Raw genomic sequence first — 21,213 nt, 5'->3', positions numbered from 1 at the left:
TTTTTTTTTTAAGAAAAGGGAGAAATGGGAAAATTTAGTTTCTAGCTGTTGCTAAATTGTTTTTATTTGATGAAATAAAATCCTCACTCTTATCATTGATTTCATTTTCCTGGGTAATTTCTTTCCTTTTTTTTTTTTTTTTTTGATTTTGGTTCAAAGAGATGTAGGCCTAAGGGATAAGTTTCTAGTTATTTCTCCTAAAATAAAGCCAAATTAGGATGGCCTTTTGGCAGATTTGTATTTTAGGTCTCAGGTGATAACAACCTTAATTGATTTTGTACAGAAACATATGGCCTTGACTGCCCCTTCCTTCCCTGTTTCTTCTCTAGATGTTGAGCATACTGGAGCCACCAGCGAGTTCTATGACAAATTCACAATCCGCTATCATATCAGCACCATTTTTAAAAGTCTTTGGCAAAATATAGCCCATCATGGCACCTTTATGGAAGAGTTCAAGTGAGTATTGGATTTTCCATTACAATTTTTACTTTGGTGAAAATCTTGAATAGGAATTCTCTTGTCACTGGGCTTCATTTGGCAGACTCCTTTTGAAAGGAGGATCTTAGATGATAGAAACCATCTTAGTTCACTTAACATTTTAAAGTATTAAATTCTGCAGAGTTCTTTTGGGTGCTGGGAAAAGGAAGTTTTGCTAAGAAAGAGTGTATCTTTGTGGAATACAGTCTGTGAGCTTTTACTCACACATACAACTGTAATAAACAAAAATATTAGTGAAGTATAAAACAAGCTGAAATGGGTAGGAGATCTGGAGAGATTTAATATAGATCTTTTTATTGGGTCTTAAACTTTAGATAGGAATTTAGAAAGTGAATAGGGATATGGGAGGATTTTTCAGACTTACTCAACTTCATGGACTCAAAGAGACCATAGGGAATCCCTAGGTATGCTTGGGATCAGAGAATGGACATTTTGGGAATGGACATGGTGGAGCTGAGATTATAAGGCAAGAAGTATATAATTTGGGATCAGAATATGGAATGCCCTCTTAGCCAGCCACAGAAAACAAGTAATCTAATGTAAATTCAATTCAAGAGGTATTTATTAAGTGTCTGCTTTGTTAACACAGTTTTGGGATCCACAGCGTGTGCACAGCATGCAGTATAAGGAAGTCACATTGCTTCTGTTATCTCCCTTGATCAGCACCCATCTGTAACACTATGCTCATTCTTGGCTGCATATCTGAGGAAAGGCCTCTGTTAAACTGGAAAGTATTCAGAGGACCATGACACAAGTGGTACAGTCTTGAGATGGTCCTTTGTGAAGATCCATGCAAGACTTAAGAGAATATAGTTGTATAGCAGATCATTAAGTCACTGCAAGGTCCCTAGCTGACTAAGAGATAGATCAGATTTGGTCTTTATGGCCCCAGAGCAAAGAAAGAAAACAGTAGATAGGTATTGCAAAGACAGATTTAGGCTGGGAATCAGCCTTGTAGTGATGGACCATCGCCATTATTTCTAGAGGCCATGGGGGTCCCATTCACCTGAGATATAAAAGCAAAGATGAAATGATCATTTCTTAGTTGTATTGTAGTAGGGAGTTGTTTTTTTGTTTGTTTGTTTGTTTGTTTTTGGGGGGGGGTTTGGTCTAGATGACCATTGAGGTTCCTTCTAATGCTGAAATTCTATAATTGAACTTGGATAGTAGGAATAGTAAACTAATGATTTTGGAGCAGAAAAATGATGTGATCAGATCTCTTTATAAAATCAGATTTGTCTGACATCAGTATTCATTCAATCAGTAAACATTTATTAAGACTCTAGTGTATGCAGAACCTATTAAGTGATAAGATTAAATCTGGTTCCTATTCGTATAGAGTCTAGAATTAATCAGGAGATAAAACTCAAATATATACAAGTATGATGACTGAAACATAATAGTGCATTAGTTTGTTTTTTTTTTTTTTAAGTCATTTGTGAGTGCATCAGGAAAGGTTTGATAGAGGAAATGGCTTGTAGATTGGGCTTTATTAGATCAATAGAAATTTGACAGTGAAAGTGGGAACAAACCAAGAATAGGATATGAGTAGAGTAAGAGATAAAATTATGGGGATCTTAAATGCCAGGTATAAGAAAAAAGGCACAGGGATTGCCCTAAAAATTTTGGCACAGAAGGGAAATGTTAAAATCATACTTGCATTTTTAATGGAATTTCTCTTTCTAATAATAAGTCATGCCCTAATGTCTTATTGTGACATGGAGATAGTTTTAGGTTTCAAAAGCTATGCCAATCAAATGTAAGCTCTGAGAGCTTCTACAGAGCTAATTTATCTCTGGTGACTGTTTTTATTAGAGAGCTAGCTCCAAAAAGCATTACCAATGGGTCAACTTGTAAGATAGAGTCTTTACCATTGCCATTTATGAAGCATATAAAAATACAAAATAACCATCTTGCTTTCTTCTTCCACTTCAGTGTTAATTGTGAGTTGTCAATAATGGGGGCAGAGTGCCAGATTTAGATTTTAGATTCTTTCAAACCCTCAATGTGAAGTATTTGACATAAAAAAACAAGTGGATACACTATTTAAAGAAATGTATGATACATAGATGCACAGATGGGTAGATGGATGGATGAGTGAGTGGAGATTCTCATTAAAATGGAAATCATAAGACATAAGGAAACTCTAACCAAATGGAAGAATGACTCAGATTTTCATTGGAATAAAAAATAAAGGAGTTAGCAAAGTTGATTTCATTGTGTGCCCTAGAATAACTAGAAGTAGTTGATGGGACATTTGGCCATATTCCTTTGTAGTGCTCACAATGGGAGTAGGCAGAAGCCCACTATCAAAATAATAGTAGCAACATCTGTTACTAAGGAGAAGAAGTAGAGAAAATGAATGAAGAACTTTACAAGAATGTCATAATGAGCCAACCACACTTGGGATTTGATGTGATTTTATTTTGAAGGGATAAATAGAAAATGATGGTTCATGATTAAGGAATAAAAGATGCCTTAGATTTATAGATTATTCAAAAGTCAATAAAGTGAATGTTTTATTCAAGAAGAGAATTAGGCAGCTAGATTTGCAAGCACTAAACAAAATCTCAAAGAAGAAATGGACTGTATATTAATTGACATTTCTGTCTGAATAGCTGTGCAGTTAGGTCATTGACTGCTTAGTGCAGAAGTCAAATTAATCAGATTAGAAGAAAATAAGATACTATGTGAAATAACAGAATCTTCAACCTAGCCTACTTGAATAAGCTGATAATTAAGAAAAATGGGTCATGGGTTAGTTTTCTCCAAGAAATGACTATGGTCCATTGCTACAAGGGGGAGACTACAAGGTCCATCACTACAAGAGTTCAGAAAGTACCTCAAAAGAAAATTCTTCTTCCAAATAGAGGACAACTCTGAAGCAAGCTCATTTACAAAACAATACAAAGATGATAATCAAAGAAAAGAAGTTATATTCTATAAAATAAAATTAAAAAATAATAGAGGGGAAAGTGACATTGCAAAAAATGAGACATAATGCTCAATTGAACCATAACATGTAGAGTATTTGCAGATAAAATTGCATTTAGAATTGGAAATAGAGCTGAAATGCAACAGATCTGGCAGCATTTCTAGACTGATTTATTTACATGCTCAATTATAGAGCAGCTACCACATTTGGACGATAAATTTTAATACCTATTGTAGTGGAAATGAAGTTAATAGAGTTGTTAAACCTGGCTAAATAAGTACATAAATGAAATCTATCCTGGAAGCAGCCCGATTATAAAAAAGTACTCAAATTGCTTTTGAAGTAGTCTTAGGAAAAGATTTCAAAAGGATAGAAAAGATCATGGATGATGATAATAACTTCCCCAAAAATTGTTCTTTAAATCAAAAAGATACTAAAAATTTGTGTCCATATACATACTTTTCTTTATAAAATTTTGTATATACATATTGAAATCAAAATAGTAGGAAAGAACAGACAGACTTTTGTTTTTTCACTTGCTTATTTCTTTTTGAGACTCATTTCCTCTCATCTAAGCTGGAAATGCAGTGATCACTCATAGCTTGAGCCCACTTAATTGACGTGGGAGCTTTGTCCATTCCATTTCTGACCTGAGTTGGTTCCCTACCTCTGAAATCCTCCTTAGGCATTTTGAATGTCGCCTCATCCCTAAGAGTTTGCATTGATACTTAATATAGTACAGCCTCCAGATAGCCCACTACAGTTCAGAACTCTCAAATTCAAGAGACCTATCAGCCTCCGCCTCCTTAGTAACAGGCATGATTGGCATGTGTCACAATGCTTCCTAGAATAAGCAATTTGTAACAATGTGTGTGTGTGTGTGTATACAAATACCTATATGAAGGCGTATTCAATATAACGTGTGTATGTATGTTAGGGTTAGGGTTTATGTTGTATGCACACACATTTAATTTCATTGAGCAAAATGCATTCTTAAAGGTCTTCCTCTAACATTATGTCTACAAATGTGCTGACATGAAGATTATGTAAGATTCCTTAATAAATGTAGCATATTTCACATAGATAATTTTGTTCTACAGCTTTTGATTATCAATTATGTGTTCCACACTGGGAAACGAATGTGAACTATCTGCATTTTTGTTTTTCTTCCCGGGTTATTTATACCTTCTGAATCTAATTCTCCCTATGCAACAAGAGAACTGTTTGGTTCTGCAAACATATATTGTATCTAGGATATACTGCAACATATCCAACATATAAAGGACTGCTTGCCATTTAGGGGAGGGGGTGGAGGGAGGGAGGGGAAAAAAATCGGAAAAGAAACGAGTGCAAGGGATAATGTTGTCAATATAAAGTAATCATTAAATAAAAATTATGTGTTCCAAAAGCACTTGGTCTTAGAGGATATCCATTGAAAATTCTCTAGATCGGAGAAAACTGAATGGTGACAGAAAGGAATATACTTTCTTCTCAGCAGTTCATGGAACCTACACAAAAATTGACCATATATTAGGACATAAAGACCTCAAGCATAAATAGTAAATGCTTTCTTTTCAGATCACAATGCAATAAAAACTACATTCAACAAAAAGTTAGGTGTAAATAGACCAAAAAGTAATTGGAAAGTAAATAATCTCATCTTAAAAAATGATTGGGTGAAACAGCAAATTATAGACACAATTAATAATTTCACTCAAGATAATGACAACGATGAGACATCATATCAAAATTTATGGGATACAGCCAAAGCAGTAATAAGGGGAAATTTTATATCCTTAGAGGCTTACTTGAATAAAATAGAAAAAGAGAAGATCAATGAATTGGGCCTGGAACTTAAAAAGTTAGAAAAAGACCAAATTAAAAACCCCCAATCAATTACTAAACTTGAAATTCTGAAATTAAAAGGAAAATTCTCTAGATCATAGTAAATATCTACCCTGGTGTTTCTTGGTAGATAACCTTGTGTTGTTTCATCTAGTCCTATGATACTTTTGACTTTCTTCACTGGACTCCAGTCACTCAAATGAGAATGGCTGAATAATATACATAGAAGAAATCCAAACAGATGACAGATTCATATTGATGAAGCTGACATGGAGTTGGATAAGGCAGCCCACTGAATTAAGCTATATATTTTGGAACTGATTTGTGCTAACTAATGAACTGGGCTGACAATTGACTAGTTAGGAGAGAGCTCAGTGCTTTCAGTGATTTTGATCCATTTAATCCTAGTGCCAGTCTTTTTTTAAAAAAAACATGCTCTTATATGGCTGTGAGCATTTTTTAAACATAAATGTACCTAGCATTATGCTAAGTGTTGGGACTGCAAGAAGCATAGACAGTGCTAGCATTGGAAGAAAAGTTTCTGAAGGGGGAATCTTCACCCATAGAGGGACAGTGCACTTTGTTCAGAAAGTTATAGGGATGATGAATGTAGGGGTCATAGGAAAATAGATTATCAGAAGGAAATTTGAGAAGAATCCAAATAGTGGGTAGGCTGGAGAGCATGATAGGTATAAGTAGCGGACAGTTATCAACAGCAGTGACATTCAAATGAAGTGGTATAAAATGTATCATTAAGGAAATGTTTAATTTGAAAAGATTGGTCGTATAATGAGTTTGAGAGGTAATTGAACCTGTTACATAAAGTAAAAGGTCATAGACGGTTAATAACTGTAATAGGGAATTTCCACATGAGGGAGGTCACATCCTTCCCAGCATGCATGCATGAGTGGTTGTTTTGGCAACCAGATAAAGGTGTAATTGGATGGAAGAAAGAGTGGCTTATAAGATCTGCTAGAAGGGCCTTGAAATAGTTCATGTGAGAGGAATGCATTGGCAGCTGTAAGAATAGATAGTGAAAAAATTGCCTAAGTAGAATCAACAGGACTTAGGACCTGATGTAACATAAATGGTGAATGAGAGTAGTGAGCCAAAGGTAATGTTTTGAATTTTGAAAATCAGGAACAAAACAAATGCCATTGGCAGAGCTAGGGGTCAGTTTAGAGGACGAGGGCTTCTTAATGAAAATAATACTAATTAATGAATAATAATTCACATAGAAGTGTACTCAGGCAAATGAGATCAAAAGAAGTCTATTTTTTTTTTAAGTCAGTGTTTTATTGATGTGCTTTTAAAATAATGCTTTTGCTTCCCAGTGAATTCATCATCCACATGAACCCCACTGAATTCTCCCTTGTAACAGTTATGCAAATAAATCAACAAACTAGCCTTGTTAAACAATGTATACCACAGTCTACATTGGTAATCCACCACCTTTTTGTCAAATGTCACTGTCTGTCCTCTGAAGTCACAGTTGGTTATTATATTACTCAAAGTTCAGATATCTTACTCGTTCAGCATTATTTTTTTCCTTATGCAAATTATTCTGGTTTAAATTACTTCCCACTGCAATTCATTCTACCCCTTGCAAGTTTCCTTGAATTCATGATACCTGTTATTTCTTATAGCTCAGTAATATTATATTACTATTCATATATTGCAGTTTGTCCACTGTTCCTCAGTCAACCACCATTTACTTGATTTGCAATTTTTTATTAGCACAAAAAAAGTGGATGTCAAGATTTTTGTCTTTGTGGAGGCTTTCCCTTTGCTTTTGACTTCCTATTGAGTAATAGTTATGTGTCATGATGATAGTTTAGAATATGTTAGGTATCTTTACAAGAATAATTCCAGATTGAAGACTTCAACTATTTTGGAAAACAATCTCCATCCAAAGTATATTAGTGAGTCTGTCTTCCACAGTTCCTCCCACTATTTGCCATTTCCATCTTTGGTCATCTTTGTCTAAAGGTATGGGATGGTCTTGGATGGGATGAAACACACATATGCATTTCTATCAGTGAGTTGGAGAATTCTTTCATAGAGTTGTTGGTAGTTAGCGAGGTGATATAATGGATAGAGGCCCAGGCTGCAGCCAGGTCTCATATTGACTGCCTATGTGATCTTGGGCAAGTCAATTAACTAAATTGACCTCTCCTCAATGTCCTAATAGTACAACGAGGACAATAATAGATCTTACATTTCAGTATTGTTTTCAGTATCAATTAAATAATATTTTTAAAGCACTTAGCATAGTGTCTGGCACACAGCAGGTGGTTAAAAACTGCATATTCCTGTCCTTTTCTTTCCCTTCTTATGATTATCTCTGTCTTTGGTTTAGAATTCTATCCATTTCTTTGTGAATTGATGCAGAATGAAATAAGCAGAACCAGAAGAAGAGGTTAGTGTAAATGATTTGGAAAGGCATATTTTGAATAATTAGAAAAGCCAGTAGAAATCCTAGGAAACAGATAATGAAGTCCCAGAGACAGGCAGCCTCAGGGCAAGATAGCATAGATGTTGTCAAATAAAGTCTTACTCTGCTTGCTTTTCCATTGTTAAAAGGGAACGTTCAATTTTTCTGTGGCTTGTTGACTGAAACAGAAAGCATATATATATATTTTTTTTAATCTACTAATCATAACTATGCTCCTTTTAAATTTTTTTGTTTACATTACGTTGTGAATGTGGTGTAAGATACTGTTCAAAATAGTTACTACCAAGCTTCTTCCCACTTTTCCTAGTGTTTTTCTCAAAATAGGGAGTCCTCAGTCGAGTTAGTATATTTGGGTTCATTAAACATGCTAATGCCATGTTCCCTTGTTAAGAGGTCCTGCTTTGTCCTACTGTACTATTTTCTAACAAGTACCAAATAGTTTAGGGGAATACTGCCATAGCTCTTTCATTCCTTCTATTGTCATTACATCATTTAGATTCTTAATTTTTTGTTCCTTCAAATGAATTATTTTTATACTTTTATAAAGCACTTGACGCTTTGATGGAGTACTAAATCTTTAAAATAATATTGGTAGAATTACTGTTTTCATCCATGAGTGAATGTTTCTAATTATTTAAGATTTCCTTTATTTCTGTAAAGTATATTTTGTATGTTTGTAATCCAGAATGGAAAGTTAATATTGAATATTTTATGCATTTTTAAAAGTTACTTAAATGGAATTCCTTTCATTTCCTCTTTGTTTTTCTAATCACCTGTATACAGATGCAGGTGAATTTTGTGTCTTACTCCTTCACTGAAACTACTAATCACTTTGTTTAGTTTTTTTGTTGAACATGTAAGGTGTCTATTATCCACAATATAATGATTAATGTTGCCTCATAATGGTCTTTTTCTTTTGGAATCAATTGAGTCTTAACATGTTTTCAATCCCAAACTATAGAGTATGTCTTCTATACTACACAATTTGGGTCACAGGTTATTTACTTACTTTTTTAAAAGGAGAGAAGGAAAAAAAGATCCAATGAAGCAAATTAGTCTGTTATCTATGTGAAGAATAACTCAGATTTCTTGGGTAAAGAATGATAATGTCATAGGAAATAGTATTGGCCTTCCAGGTAATCGCTTATGGCCTCTTGGAGGACAGCTATTTTGCCTTTTCAGAGTTTTTTTGCCTCTTGGGGGTGATACATAAACATATATGCATTTTGCTTGCTTTTCCAGTTCTGGGAAGCAGTTTGTTCGGTACATAAACATGCTGATAAATGACACAACCTTTTTGTTGGATGAGAGTCTGGAGTCCTTGAAGCGGATCCATGAAGTGCAAGAAGAAATGAAGAACAAGGAACAGTGGGACCTGTTGCCCCGGGTGAGGATGTGTCCCCCAGAGGACCCTGTAGCTTCTCTGTGAATTTGCATTTGGAGACCTTGTAGATCTTCCATCTAGATGGCGCGCATTTAGGGATTAGAGTCGGGAGTCAGGAGGCAGCGCGCAGTTAGGGTTAGGGTTAGGGTTAGGGTTATACCTGTTGGTTTGATTCAATTATAGATTAGAAATAGGTTTAGAGGTGAAAACTATTTTCAGATTTGTTGTATAGCTGAGCATTGATTGATTTGACTTTTGATGTCTCTTAGAATGAATGCATCCTAAAAACTTTATACCTATCTGTTAGTTTTTAAAAAGCTCTTCTGGAGAAAAGCTTTTATTGTTTTATTGTTTGACTTATATTTGGGAAGTAAACAAAGAGAATATATACCTTTTAGATTCTGTTAGCTGGAGAGGAATTTGGTTCTTTTTTACATTTCTCTCAATGTGTTGCGCAATTAATTAAAAACTGAATGGATCTTTGTTTCAGATTAAGATAATAACAGAAAATAACTTTTGCCCAATACCATGTAGAAGCCCAATATGTTAGGCTTCATTTCTTTTGACACAAGTTTAGTTAGTCACTACAATAGAATAGTTATAAACTACCTTGATTAAACCACCAAGGTAGTTTATAATTGTTCTATTGTAATGTTCCAAACAAAATGACTCACATAGTCATTACACATCGTTCCACATCAAAATCTGATTTGGAATTGTATTTTTCTATGGAATCAAGACTATTGTCCAAAGTTGGAGTTTCCTTTTGGTATAAAAGTGGGGGCATCTCTTAAATCTTTGTCTGTAAGGATTTCTTCAAATGAAGATAAAGAATTCACCTGTGACAAAGCCAAATTGTAACTCAAATCTGAGAGTTTATGGCAAATGCAGAACAGGTTTGTTCAGTAAAAGTTCTGCAGGTATAATGAGCTTATAGTATTTAGTTGCTGTTATTTGAATGTTTTTCCCCAACTTAATGTATCATTCACTTTTCAATAATATGGGAATTGAAAAGCAGCTTAGTATTTTATACCTTCATATGTGATCTTTTCAAGGCCCCTTTTTAGCTTGTCACCTGCCAAAGTTCATGACCTTGTCATAGCTAGATTTTTTCTGGGCCATGTCCCTGCCTCCAATCGCTTTGCCTTCTTCCAGGTGCCCTTTTGTGCATGTCATCCTCCCACTAGAACTTTCATTGCATCTGGATTAATACCAGCTCCAACCTTATCTCCAACCAGCTTTCTACAAGAACCTCTAGTCTAGGGATAATTTGGCAGTCACATGTCAAACTTTCAGCCTTCATATCTTAATATGCAGCTACCCTCCTCTTTTTTCCAGTTAGAACAATCGTTCTCTCCTCAGTCTTGCTCTTCTCCATATCCTCAAGTCTTTGCTCCCATGCCATGCCTCCAACACTGTTTGCCTTATTCCCATTGAGAAGCAGTTTTTCCTTCGCACTTCTATAGCATTTCTTTTGTGGCAAGCCTGTCTTTATCAGACTGTTTATGCCCTGAGGGAAGGACCTTTTTCTTGTATCCCAGTTAACAGTAGTAACACAATGGTATCCTGCATATAGTAGTCTTTGTTGAATGAATGAATGTTGTCTGTGCTGATGAAAGAAATGATGTTCTGCTAGATTAAAGCCATTAGAAATAATTTGTATATCATTTTAGTCAAATATAGCATTAATATGTCTAAATTTCATCCTTTGATATTTCTATATCAAAAACAATTCAGTCTCTTGGTTATTGTTTTAAAACTTAGATGATTAGGAGGAAAAGAACCTCCACAATGTCAAAGCAAGGTTTTTCTTCATTTCTTCATCAACCCCATTAAAATGGGATTGATATTTTTATTATCTGCCTCACTCTTTTGATGGCTGTGAAGAAAGCACTTTATGGGCTTTTTATACCCCATAAAAATGTGATTCATTAAGTTGATCATAGCCAGCAGTGAGAGACAAAAGCACATAATAGAAATAGAGCTGGGTGTGAGCCCCATTACTGACCCATTCCAGTTTTGTGATCTCCCACAGCCCCAGACAATGCTCTAAAGCCAAAAGCTGCTAAAGATCAGACTTTTGCTTAAGGAAAATTATTTTGGCAGCCATAGACTGGAGAATGGAGGCAGAAAGATCACATAGGAGATGATTGCAGTGGTTTATCTGGTTTGAAATGTCTAACTAGCAGTTAATGATGCTAGATTGATGCCCATAAAGGAAACTGGGACTGGATATATAGAGGTAAGAGTCATCTTCATAGATGTGAGTTGATGAGGTCAGCAGAATACCAAGTATAGAGAAAGCTCAGGACAGAGCCTTGGGAACACACAACATTAAAGGAGGAAGCTCAATAATGACTCATCAGAGTTCTTTAAGAAGATGGGAGAAGATAGTGGGAAAGCCAGGAGAGAGTAGTGTCTAAAAACCCAAAAAGTAGAGGGAAAAGAGGAAGAGGAACAGTGGCAGATGTGGCAGAGAAATCCAGAAAGATCAAGATTGAAAAAAGACTCACATTTGATCTCTTATAACTGGAGAGGGCAGTTTAATTGAGTGATGATGTAGGAAGCCAAGCTGCAGAAACTAAAGAGGGAACAGAAGGAAAGAGCTAGAGGTTATTCCAAGTATAGGCAGCTTTTTCTACGGTAGCAGTGGAAAGGGTCAGAAAGGTGGAATGAATCTACTTAAGAGTGAAAAAGACTTGAGGATGACTGGAACTAGGAAATGTAAGGGAACCTCTGGAGGGGATGGTCTTGACAAGAAGGGCCACCTCTTTACTGCAACCCAAAGGAAAGGGAGAGAATGTTGGGGAGGGCGAGAGTGAAAAGGCTTATATTAAATCATATCTCCATTTTCTCTTAAAAGAGGAAACAAGCCTTAACTGAGAGAAGGGAAGGAAAAATATGGGAGCTTTGAGAAAAGGAGGGAGAAGGTTTATGGTCACTTCTGGGGAGAAGTTAGATAGGAAATTCATTAGGAAGAAATTGGGAGGATTGCTCTGCTACAATGAGTACCCACTCAGGTTCATATACTATATTTATGAAAAGAACCCCTTAGATCCCCAGTCAGGGCCCTTTTGCTCTTTGTGCACAATTCCAAAAAGCTGTTGTTTTACTCACAGCAGACTAAAAGAATCAATTTAGAAAATGCAAGAAGGTTTCTAGGATCAGACACCCTAATAAGATGAAGAAATGATAGACTGATGGAAAACAAGGAAGGGAGGAGAAAAACCATAGAAAGCAAACAGTAAGAATTGAAAAAAAAAATTGTAGACCCTTGTAGCAGAAGGGTCTGCAATGATGTCTCTTCCTTGGGTTCTGTTTTCACAGGGCTAGCCAAGAATCTTCATAACCAAGTTATTAATGAAAAGTTATATTTTGTTTTTGTTCTATATCCATAACATCTTAGGAACATTTCTTTCCAAAATGGCATGAGTAACCCTTTGGCATTTTTGTCAAATGATAAAATTCCCTGGACTGGAGAGGACTCCTCATTTGCCTTCGGGATTTCTGTGATTATTTTTTTGGTGAGTAACAAAGAAGAAATGCTGACACTTTCTTTACCTTTGATTGCCTGTTCCTAGGACCAGCAGCAGGCTCGTCAGTCTCAACTTGCTCAGGACGAGCGTGTGTCTCGCTCTTACCTTGCACTAGCAACAGAAACAGTGGATATGTTTCATATTCTCACCAAGCAAGTCCAGAAGCCTTTCCTCAGACCTGTGAGTGAAGATTTTTTTTTTGCTGTGTTCACTTCCCAGTCTGCTCTTTTAATGGTCATGATCAGAGGGCCAACAAACTTAGACTTCCGGTTCTCTGAAAAGTAGCATTTGTTTTTTCATTGGGCATTACAAATTGATATAAAGGGATTGAGGGGAATTAATGTAGTTACCATAAAAGTGGAAGATTGATGTAATTCCTGCTTCAAAAATGTAGAAGAGGCTTTGTTTTTTGGTTGAATCTTTTTTGGTCTCACTACTCTTGACATCATGAGTTTTTATATTACTTTGGTTCTCTAGGAACTTGGACCACGCTTGGCTGCTATGCTGAATTTTAATCTTCAGCAATTATGTGGCCCCAAGTGCCGTGACCTGAAAGTGGAAAACCCTGAGAAATATGGGTTTGAACCAAAGAAGCTCTTGGACCAATTGACAGATATTTACTTGCAGCTAGACTGTGCCCGTTTTGCTAAGGCTATTGCTGATGACCAGGTGAGTGATGGAGAGTGAAGTCCAACTCTGTCCTTAGAAGGTTCAATATCCTGTGTGCTTCACACTGCTTTCTTGCCTGACAAATAGATCACTTATTCTTTTTTGATGGCTTTCCACCTTAAAATGAAAGTTTTTTTAAATGACAGTTGGTGGAATGGTATCACATATAAATAAATGTAATGATGAGTCACATAAACACATAGTCATGTATATGAGTCACAGAATCTTAGCATTTAAAAATTCATCAGAGTTCATCCAGTTAATCCTATACCTTAAAAAGAATCTATTCTGCAATAAATAGCTTCTATTTTTGTAGCTTTTGATATAGAGAAACTCGTCACTACTTCCTAAAAACTTCTTGTTTTAATAAAGGAATAAGAGAAAAGCCCTGTAACATGAGCATTTATTAGACCCTTTCTACTATTTTCACACAAAATTCAGCTAGAGGACATTGAATTTTTGTGTTGTTGAAATTAAAAGACCTCATAGAAGAAAGACATGAAATGTGGATTCATTTGTGCTTACTGTACCAAAAACTGAAAGAGGCTTCATCTCCTTCTCATCCTATTATTGAGTTGCTTTTTTTTTCCTTTTGCAATCATTTTCATCAACCCCCTCCCCATATTTTCATTTCTGGAATCTGCATCAATGAAAAACAGATTACCTGTTTGCAAATATTACTTTTACTTTGCAGAATGACACATTCTACAAGTTAGAAGATCCTTCTGCACAGACCTTCCTGTGTAATAACAAAAATCCCAGAGATTTTGAACTCTTTGTGTATTAAATCTGGTAAAGCCTTACAAACCCCTTTTCAGAAAAATATTTTTAAAAGCTTAAGATTATCAAAGAAATTAATTATATTTGAAATATAGTTATAAAAGTACTTTTTAAAATACAAATTCCAGATTCTAAGAACCATCTATACTTTTTGACTCAGAGTTATGTTCTGGAGTTATGTTCCAAGGAAATCTGAATCAAATGTCCCAATATATCCCAAAATATTCAAAACTTTACTTTTTTTTTTTACCTTTACTTTACTAAACTACAATGTTTAGAATTGGAAGTAAAGTATATGCTTACCACTTGAGGAAAGAATGCAAAACCTGTGGTAAACATGAATGTAACCAAACATGATGCAGTAAATTATGATGGTCGTGAGGAATTCGGAGAAATTTGGGAAGATTTGTGTAAACTCTAGAAGAGAAAGAAAATAGGACCAAGGGAATCATATATATATAAGGACTACAATATAAATGAAAAGATCATTAAAAGAAAGTCAGACTCAAAAAAACTCCAAAAACTGAAGTATATGAGCAGGTGAGTTTTTAATAAAGAAACACAAATTATCAATAAATATGTTTAAAAAAAAAAAACGCTCAGGCTCACTCCACTCTGCATTTGCTGTCCTACCTGGTTTTAACTCCACAGAACAAGCTGCCACTCTTGGTTAGCTCACCTCCAGTTTCATCACCATGCTGCTTTTCCCTCTGGCACAGTATCAAACTCCTCCCAGCCTTTCTTCCTTTATACATGACAGAAACTCTACTCCACATCTGCTGCTCTGCCTGGTTTCAACTCCACAAAACAAGATCCTGCCTCTTGCTTTCTCTCTCCCTTTCCTGAGTTCCTTTGTATGTTGCTTTCCCTTCCTCTATTTAATCATAAGGTCCCTGAGGGCAGAGACTGTCTTAATAATTATATCCCCAGTGCTTAGCGCAGTTTGTGGCACATAACAGAAGTTTATTAAGTATTTATTGGAATTGGAATGATAATTAGAGAAAGTTAAATTAAAACAATTCTCTGGTTTCACTCAAATTAGCAAAGATGACATAAAAAATGACTATATATATATAAGACTTCCCCCCAGCTGGCTGACTTTTTAGATTTCATGATCTCTAAGAAACTCAACATTCTGTAAGATTAAATCCAATTTGAAACTCGATTGAAAGGAGTAGGAAGTGGATGGGGGAGCTCCTCCCAAAACCTCCATTCAAAAAGGGCAACTAGAAAATTTATCTCATCTTTTCCCACCCTCCTGAAAAGAGTTCTGAAGCTCACATTCCCTCAGCACCCCTGACCTTAAGGCCCTTCCCTCCCTCTTATTGGGGAGGGTGAAGGTTGAACACACTAGAGAATTCTTCCTTAATCCTATATCATTTAAAGAGGATGCTGGGGGAATTCACATCATTTCCCATTGAGTTGACCTGGATTTCATGATCTCCAGAAAGTCATAATTAGGCAAGTCAACTCTGAAACCTCCTCAGTTCATTTCCCACCCCAGCTAGAGAACTTTATCATGCATCTGTAACCTTCTCAGTCTCTTTTCAATTTCTTTTTATGTATTCCATCTTATGCCTTTATTTTTGACTCTGGTGCTCAGCACAGTACATGGCACATAGTAGGCATTTAATGAATGTTTGTTGACTCTTATTATTCACTAAAACAGCACTTTTCATTGTGGCATAGAACTTCAAACAAGGAAATTGTTGATAACTTAAACACTTTGAAAGACTTGAGTCAAAACAATGATCATTTGTAATTTTAAAAATCACTAATGGCAAAGATTTCTTTTGACTGAAACATAGTTGATTAAAGATGAAGAATGAGATCTGGGTTTTCAGACGTGACTAATGTGCATGTTTTGTTTTCCACTTTTTGTTGCAAGGAAGGGCTTCTGTTTAGGAGAAGGTGGTGAGTTAATGGGCAGGGGTAGAGATCCTGGTTCTTGTAGAATGCTTTATGCTACTTCTTGTGCATAAATTATTATTAAATTGTAGTCCCTGTCCATCAATAAGAATGGTGGACAATCTTCTCATCTCTTTGGGTAGACTGGGATACTTGCTCTTTGTAATTTTGTTTGTTTTGTGGTTCTTTCCTTTTATATTGTTGTAGTCATTGTTTATTTTGTTTCTTGACTGTACTTAGTTTAACTTTTTACTTTCATGTAAGTCTTTCCATATAGCTCTTTATTCTGCATATAGAACATGCAAATAGAGGAATTGAGACTAACAGAAGGAAAATGAAATGACTCCAGTAACAGAATTTTTAAATTGCTAGACCAGGAATTCCATGAAGAATTGTTGACCCCTGATGCAAGAGTCTTTGCAGCTTCTGTATAATTAATATGTAGTTTTAATTACTATACCAGTCAAACTATAAAGTACTCAATCAAGTTTTAAATTCCTTTGAAGGAACTAAATATTTAGAATATCACAAGAAATAGTGGAAAAGGTCAAAATGAAAGGGACATAGCATTTTCAGGCCTTAACTGTCTTATAAAGAAGTGGTCCTCAAGAACATTTGACAGTTAATTTTTAAAATAGGAAAGTAGATCAATGGATGATGAGGCAGAAAAGAAGTAGAAATAATGGCACTCCATGGTTCAATAAATCAATGATTTCTTGAGCTCAAAGCCAAAAAACTTTGATAATTTTTTCCAAAAATAGAGAATAAGAATTTCACTTCTTAGCCTTTTTCAGTTTAAACTTATGGAATGATTTTGGTTACATTTTTATCGGATGGCATAAAGAAAAGACAGTGAGGGAACTGAGCAACCTTAGGTTTTTCAAAAGAAAATTTCTAAACTAAAGAACACATGAGCTCTTAGAGAAAAGAATCAGAGCCTTTTCATACACACTTTCAAGTTTTGTGTCATCACTGTAAAACTAAGCAGAGGCTGCTTCTTCTTGAGAATGTCTAGAATAGTCTAACTTATTCCCTTTGACTTTTTAGTCAGTAAAGAAAAGGGAAGGTGTTTTTTTAAAACTTGATTTATGCTGCCTGTGGGGACTGCAGAATTTTCTGAGTGGATCTGGCTTCCTGCACTTTACTGCAGCAAACTGGCTGCTTCCCAACATTCTTCCTACTGCATGCTTGCTAATTTTTGCAGCAAGATGTTCAGCTCCCAGGAGAAACAGATGTATGCCTCCTTCTTTCCACAATAAGGGTGGTGTCATAGGAATAAACAAGTTAGTTGTCACAGAGATTAGTTCATCTCTGCCTGGTGCAGCCACTCTTGCCTGTTAGCCATTGAGTACAGCCTTTGGTATAAAAAGCCACTCTGAATGTCTCGGTTACATCGAGTGCTTAGATGTCAGCTGACATGCTTGTAGGGCATTGGCCTTTGAGATTCCTAGATTTAGTACTTGCATCCAAATTAGTAAATTGTAGTCTGGATTTTCTGTAATTAAATTAAAGCAATTAACAAAACCAAAGAAACAGTTACTAGTTTTTGATGTGTAGATTTCTTTTAGTTTGCCATTTGTTGTGGAAGCAAAGAATATTATTTCCCCTCAACCAGTCCATCTACCTTATCTGGACCTTCCAAATCTAGGAAAACTACTTAAACTAAAACACTTTAAATAGGAATTAATTGTGAATGGGCAAGAATGACTCCTTCCGGTAGCTAAGCATTTCTTTCTATGAATACTTCTTGAATCTAGTACTCTCTGCATTGGATTGAATCTGATTTATCTCTTACTTTGCAAACTTCTCCTTTTCAGAGATCATATAGCAAGGAACTATTTGAAGAGGTGATTTTGAAGATGCGCAAAGCAGGAATAAAGTCCACAATAGCGATAGAGAAGTTTAAGCTGCTGGCAGAAAAGGTGGAGGAAATAGTAGCCAAGAATGCCCGGGCCGAAATTGATTACAGTGATGCTCCAGATGAATTCAGAGGCAAGTTTATTGTTTTTGTTTTTGTTTTTAATGAAATTATTTGTAGTAAAATTGTCTAACTTTTTTTTTTTTTTTTTGGCTGAGGCAATTGGGGTTAAGTGACTTGCCCAGGGTCACACAGCCACAAAGTACTAAGTGTCTGAGGCCAGATTTGAACTGGGTCCTCCTGACTTCAGGGCTGATGCTCTATCCACTGCACCAACTAGCTGCCCCTAGTTGTGTAACTTTTAGAAATATTTTGTGATTTTTTTTTTTTTAATTGCAGTGATTTCTCTTTAAAGCAGTGCTGCTTTAGCATAAAATGTGTTTTTTTCTTCTACCACTGGTCTTATTTTAAGTTTCATAAACTTATTTCACAGACTCACAGTTGAAAGGGATCTCAGTGCCCTTTAGTCCTATTTGAAACAAAACCCTTCTGTGATCCCTTGACAAATGAGCATTCAGCCTTTGCTTGGAGATTTTGAGAGGGGGACCCCACTCCATCCTGAATCAGGATTGGGGATAGCCTGAATTGTTAGGAAGTTGTTCATTCCATCAGCTCTAAACTGATCTCTTGACAGCATCCTTTCTCCCCTTCGCCCCCCCCATTCTCCCTAGTTTTTTACAACCTTTGGGTCCAGAGAAAACTTGTTTAATCTGTTCTCTTTGTGACTAACCAAATAGCCCTTACACAAATTAGAATTCCTAGGATAGTGAAGAACTTTTCCTATCATTTTTATTGCAAAGCTTTTGAGCGTCTGACATTATCTTTTTGTTCCCTTCTTCTCAACAGTAGCTGTTAAAAGATTAGTTTTCTTCTCCAAAGAGCAAAGCACATGACTTGATCCAATTCTTCTCTTCATGCAAAAATGGATGAATTCACGGAGACTTAGATTTAAATTGATTTCCTTCTGAAGTGTGTTTTTCTAGTGTCTGGGAAAGAATCCTTGCCTTGTTTGGGTCTTGTACTGGTAAGCATGGATTTTTAATGGAAATATTGTTATCTTCTCAGACCCTTTAATGGACACCCTAATGACTGACCCTGTGAGATTGCCCTCTGGCACCATCATGGACCGTTCGATCATTCTTCGGCACCTGCTGAATTCACCCACTGATCCCTTCAATCGACAGATGCTGACAGAGAGCATGCTGGAGCCAGGTACTTCCTTGGGCAGCTTAGGGTATAGATACATACCAAGGTGGAACATGTTGAACCCCGTCTATGTAGAGGAGCTAGCCCAGACAATCTACCTGTTGATTGTTAGAAGGTCATGATAAAATTCCCACTTGAAATACAGTTCCATGAACTGTAGCATCTATAGTCTCATTAAACCATACAAAGGATATGAAAATGCCTCTTGTTCTTTTCTGCAATAATACGTCTTTCTTCTCTCCTTCTTAGCCCAGTTTTTTCCTCCCTAGTACTTTCACCAAATAGTCCCTCAAAAAAATGGCTTTTTATTTCCAATTTTGGAGGCCTATATAGCTATAATTCTTTTGGGGGGAAAAATCCTCTCATTTGGAACCATTAATCTTTACTTAGTTTTTTTTTTCCCTACTTCAGTGCCAGAATTGAAAGAACAAATACAAACCTGGATGAGAGAAAAACAGAACACTGATCATTAGGTTGCACTGCTTCCCCCAGTTTGAAAAAGCCCAGCCTCTTGAGGCGAACAGGAGCAACCTTGGCAGCAGTGATGCTGGTTAATCATTGAAGGATGGAGGTGGCAGAGGATGCAGAGGACCCGCCAGCAGTGACTCACAGCAGAGATCTGGAAGGACATCAGTGAGAGGAAGCGCCTAATTCTTGTACATATATTTAAGTGCTAAAGATGGTCAATAGCTTGGGGGACATATGAGGAGGTTGCTCATGTTGCAAAACATGTCCTTCAGTGTCACAATTGGGGTTTTTGCAGCTGTAACATTTTAGCAATGACGAATGGATCTGGGCAGCATCCCTTCAACTTTATTTTTTACAAACAGATATCCGTTGATTTGATTGTGATTAGAACTTTGGACATTTTGCTGCTAAAGAATCTTATTTTCTCCTTTTCCCTGCCCCCACTTGCACTGCTGTTTGGTTTTTTCTTTTTTCTTTTTCTTTTTTTTTTTTTAAGTGATGCAAAAAAAAAAACAAAAAAAAAAAAATGAGAAAAACTCCTTTTTCCCCTGGCCCTCTAAACACATATATTCTATGAAATAACTGTGCCTGCAACAAAGTGTTAATCCTGGGATCGTATTTTTATATCATATTCACATATTTGGGTGTTTTTTTTTTTTAATTGGTGTTAGGTGACACGTGATTTTAAAAAAGGGCAGAATATTTTCAAGATTTGGATTTTTTTCTTTTGAAATGTCCCTTTAAAAATTTTTTTTTTATCGTGAACTAAATGAAGAGAATCTTGTTGCTCTGGTCCTTTTAACAAGCCCTGAAATAGGAAGAAAACAGCTGCAGAAAAAGAGGTGTTTGAATATATCAGGACTTAAATGACATGTTGTTGAGGGGGGAGGGTTTGGTTGTGTTTTTTTTTTTTTTTTTAAGCTGGTGATGTACTATGCTGAGGGACAGTTCTGAACCTTTCTTATTTACCTCCAGGGGAGGGGGAGGTAAATAAATTCCTCAACTCTTAATTTGCGAGTTTGGGAGCAGGGGTCATTTTTATGTTGAAAACTAGTTTGTGTCCATGACTTGGCCTTACCAAAGCAGAAAGAGTGTGGGAAATATTAAGAGCGTGTTTTTCTAAACAGCAACACATGCAAGAAGATTTTGTATTACTGCCCCTGCATACAATACTTGAATTCTTGAATTTCCTTTGGGGGGAAAAAAGGATTTTGAAACCACGAAGTGTTTTAAAGAAATTAAGCCTGTTTAAAAAATTTTGTTTTTCTTTTCCTATTTCTTTTTTTTCTCCACTGACAGTGTCCTCTGTTCAATTCCTGACTCTTGAACTACAATAAATGGTGATCTCCATTCACAAGGAACCTTCCTAGAGTCTCCTCTTTTCTTTCTGAGGGGATACAGGGGCGGGTGAAGAAACTGAACGAGGGCCATGTCCGTTTGGTTATGGTGAATTTTCTTTTGTTGGTGCAATTGAGAGCTTCCGAGTTTAGTGTGCTCCCATTTGTTCTCTGTTATTATTTGACATTTGGTTATTATTGCCTCAGTCACACAACAGACTGAAGGGCAAAGAAAATGCAAGATTCTACTGTGTTTTGTTCTGTTTGGTTTTTT

At 36.0% G+C, this 21,213-nt stretch overlaps 1 protein-coding gene across 3 annotated transcripts in view; it reads left to right on the top strand.

Moving 5' to 3' along the window:
• Positions 1-20,963, top strand: part of UBE4B (ubiquitination factor E4B) — a 134,313-nt gene extending 113,350 nt beyond the window's left edge. For all 3 annotated transcript variants that reach the window (XM_051988602.1, XM_051988601.1, XM_051988600.1), the window contains 7 exons: positions 330-456; positions 8,976-9,120; positions 12,699-12,833; positions 13,131-13,322; positions 17,828-18,002; positions 18,994-19,140; positions 19,546-20,963. In XM_051988602.1, coding sequence (XP_051844562.1) covers positions 330-456; positions 8,976-9,120; positions 12,699-12,833; positions 13,131-13,322; positions 17,828-18,002; positions 18,994-19,140; positions 19,546-19,607 — 983 coding nt within the window. In that variant the 3' untranslated portion in view covers positions 19,608-20,963. The remainder of the gene's footprint in view (positions 1-329; positions 457-8,975; positions 9,121-12,698; positions 12,834-13,130; positions 13,323-17,827; positions 18,003-18,993; positions 19,141-19,545) is intronic.
• The last annotated feature ends 250 nt before the right edge of the window (positions 20,964-21,213 follow it).

Source organism: Antechinus flavipes, chromosome 3 (genome assembly GCF_016432865.1).
Source record: "Antechinus flavipes isolate AdamAnt ecotype Samford, QLD, Australia chromosome 3, AdamAnt_v2, whole genome shotgun sequence".
NCBI classification, from domain to species: Eukaryota; Metazoa; Chordata; class Mammalia; order Dasyuromorphia; family Dasyuridae; genus Antechinus; species Antechinus flavipes.
The sequence above is the reverse complement of the archived record's forward strand: the minus strand, read 5'-3'. Positions and strand labels throughout refer to the sequence as shown.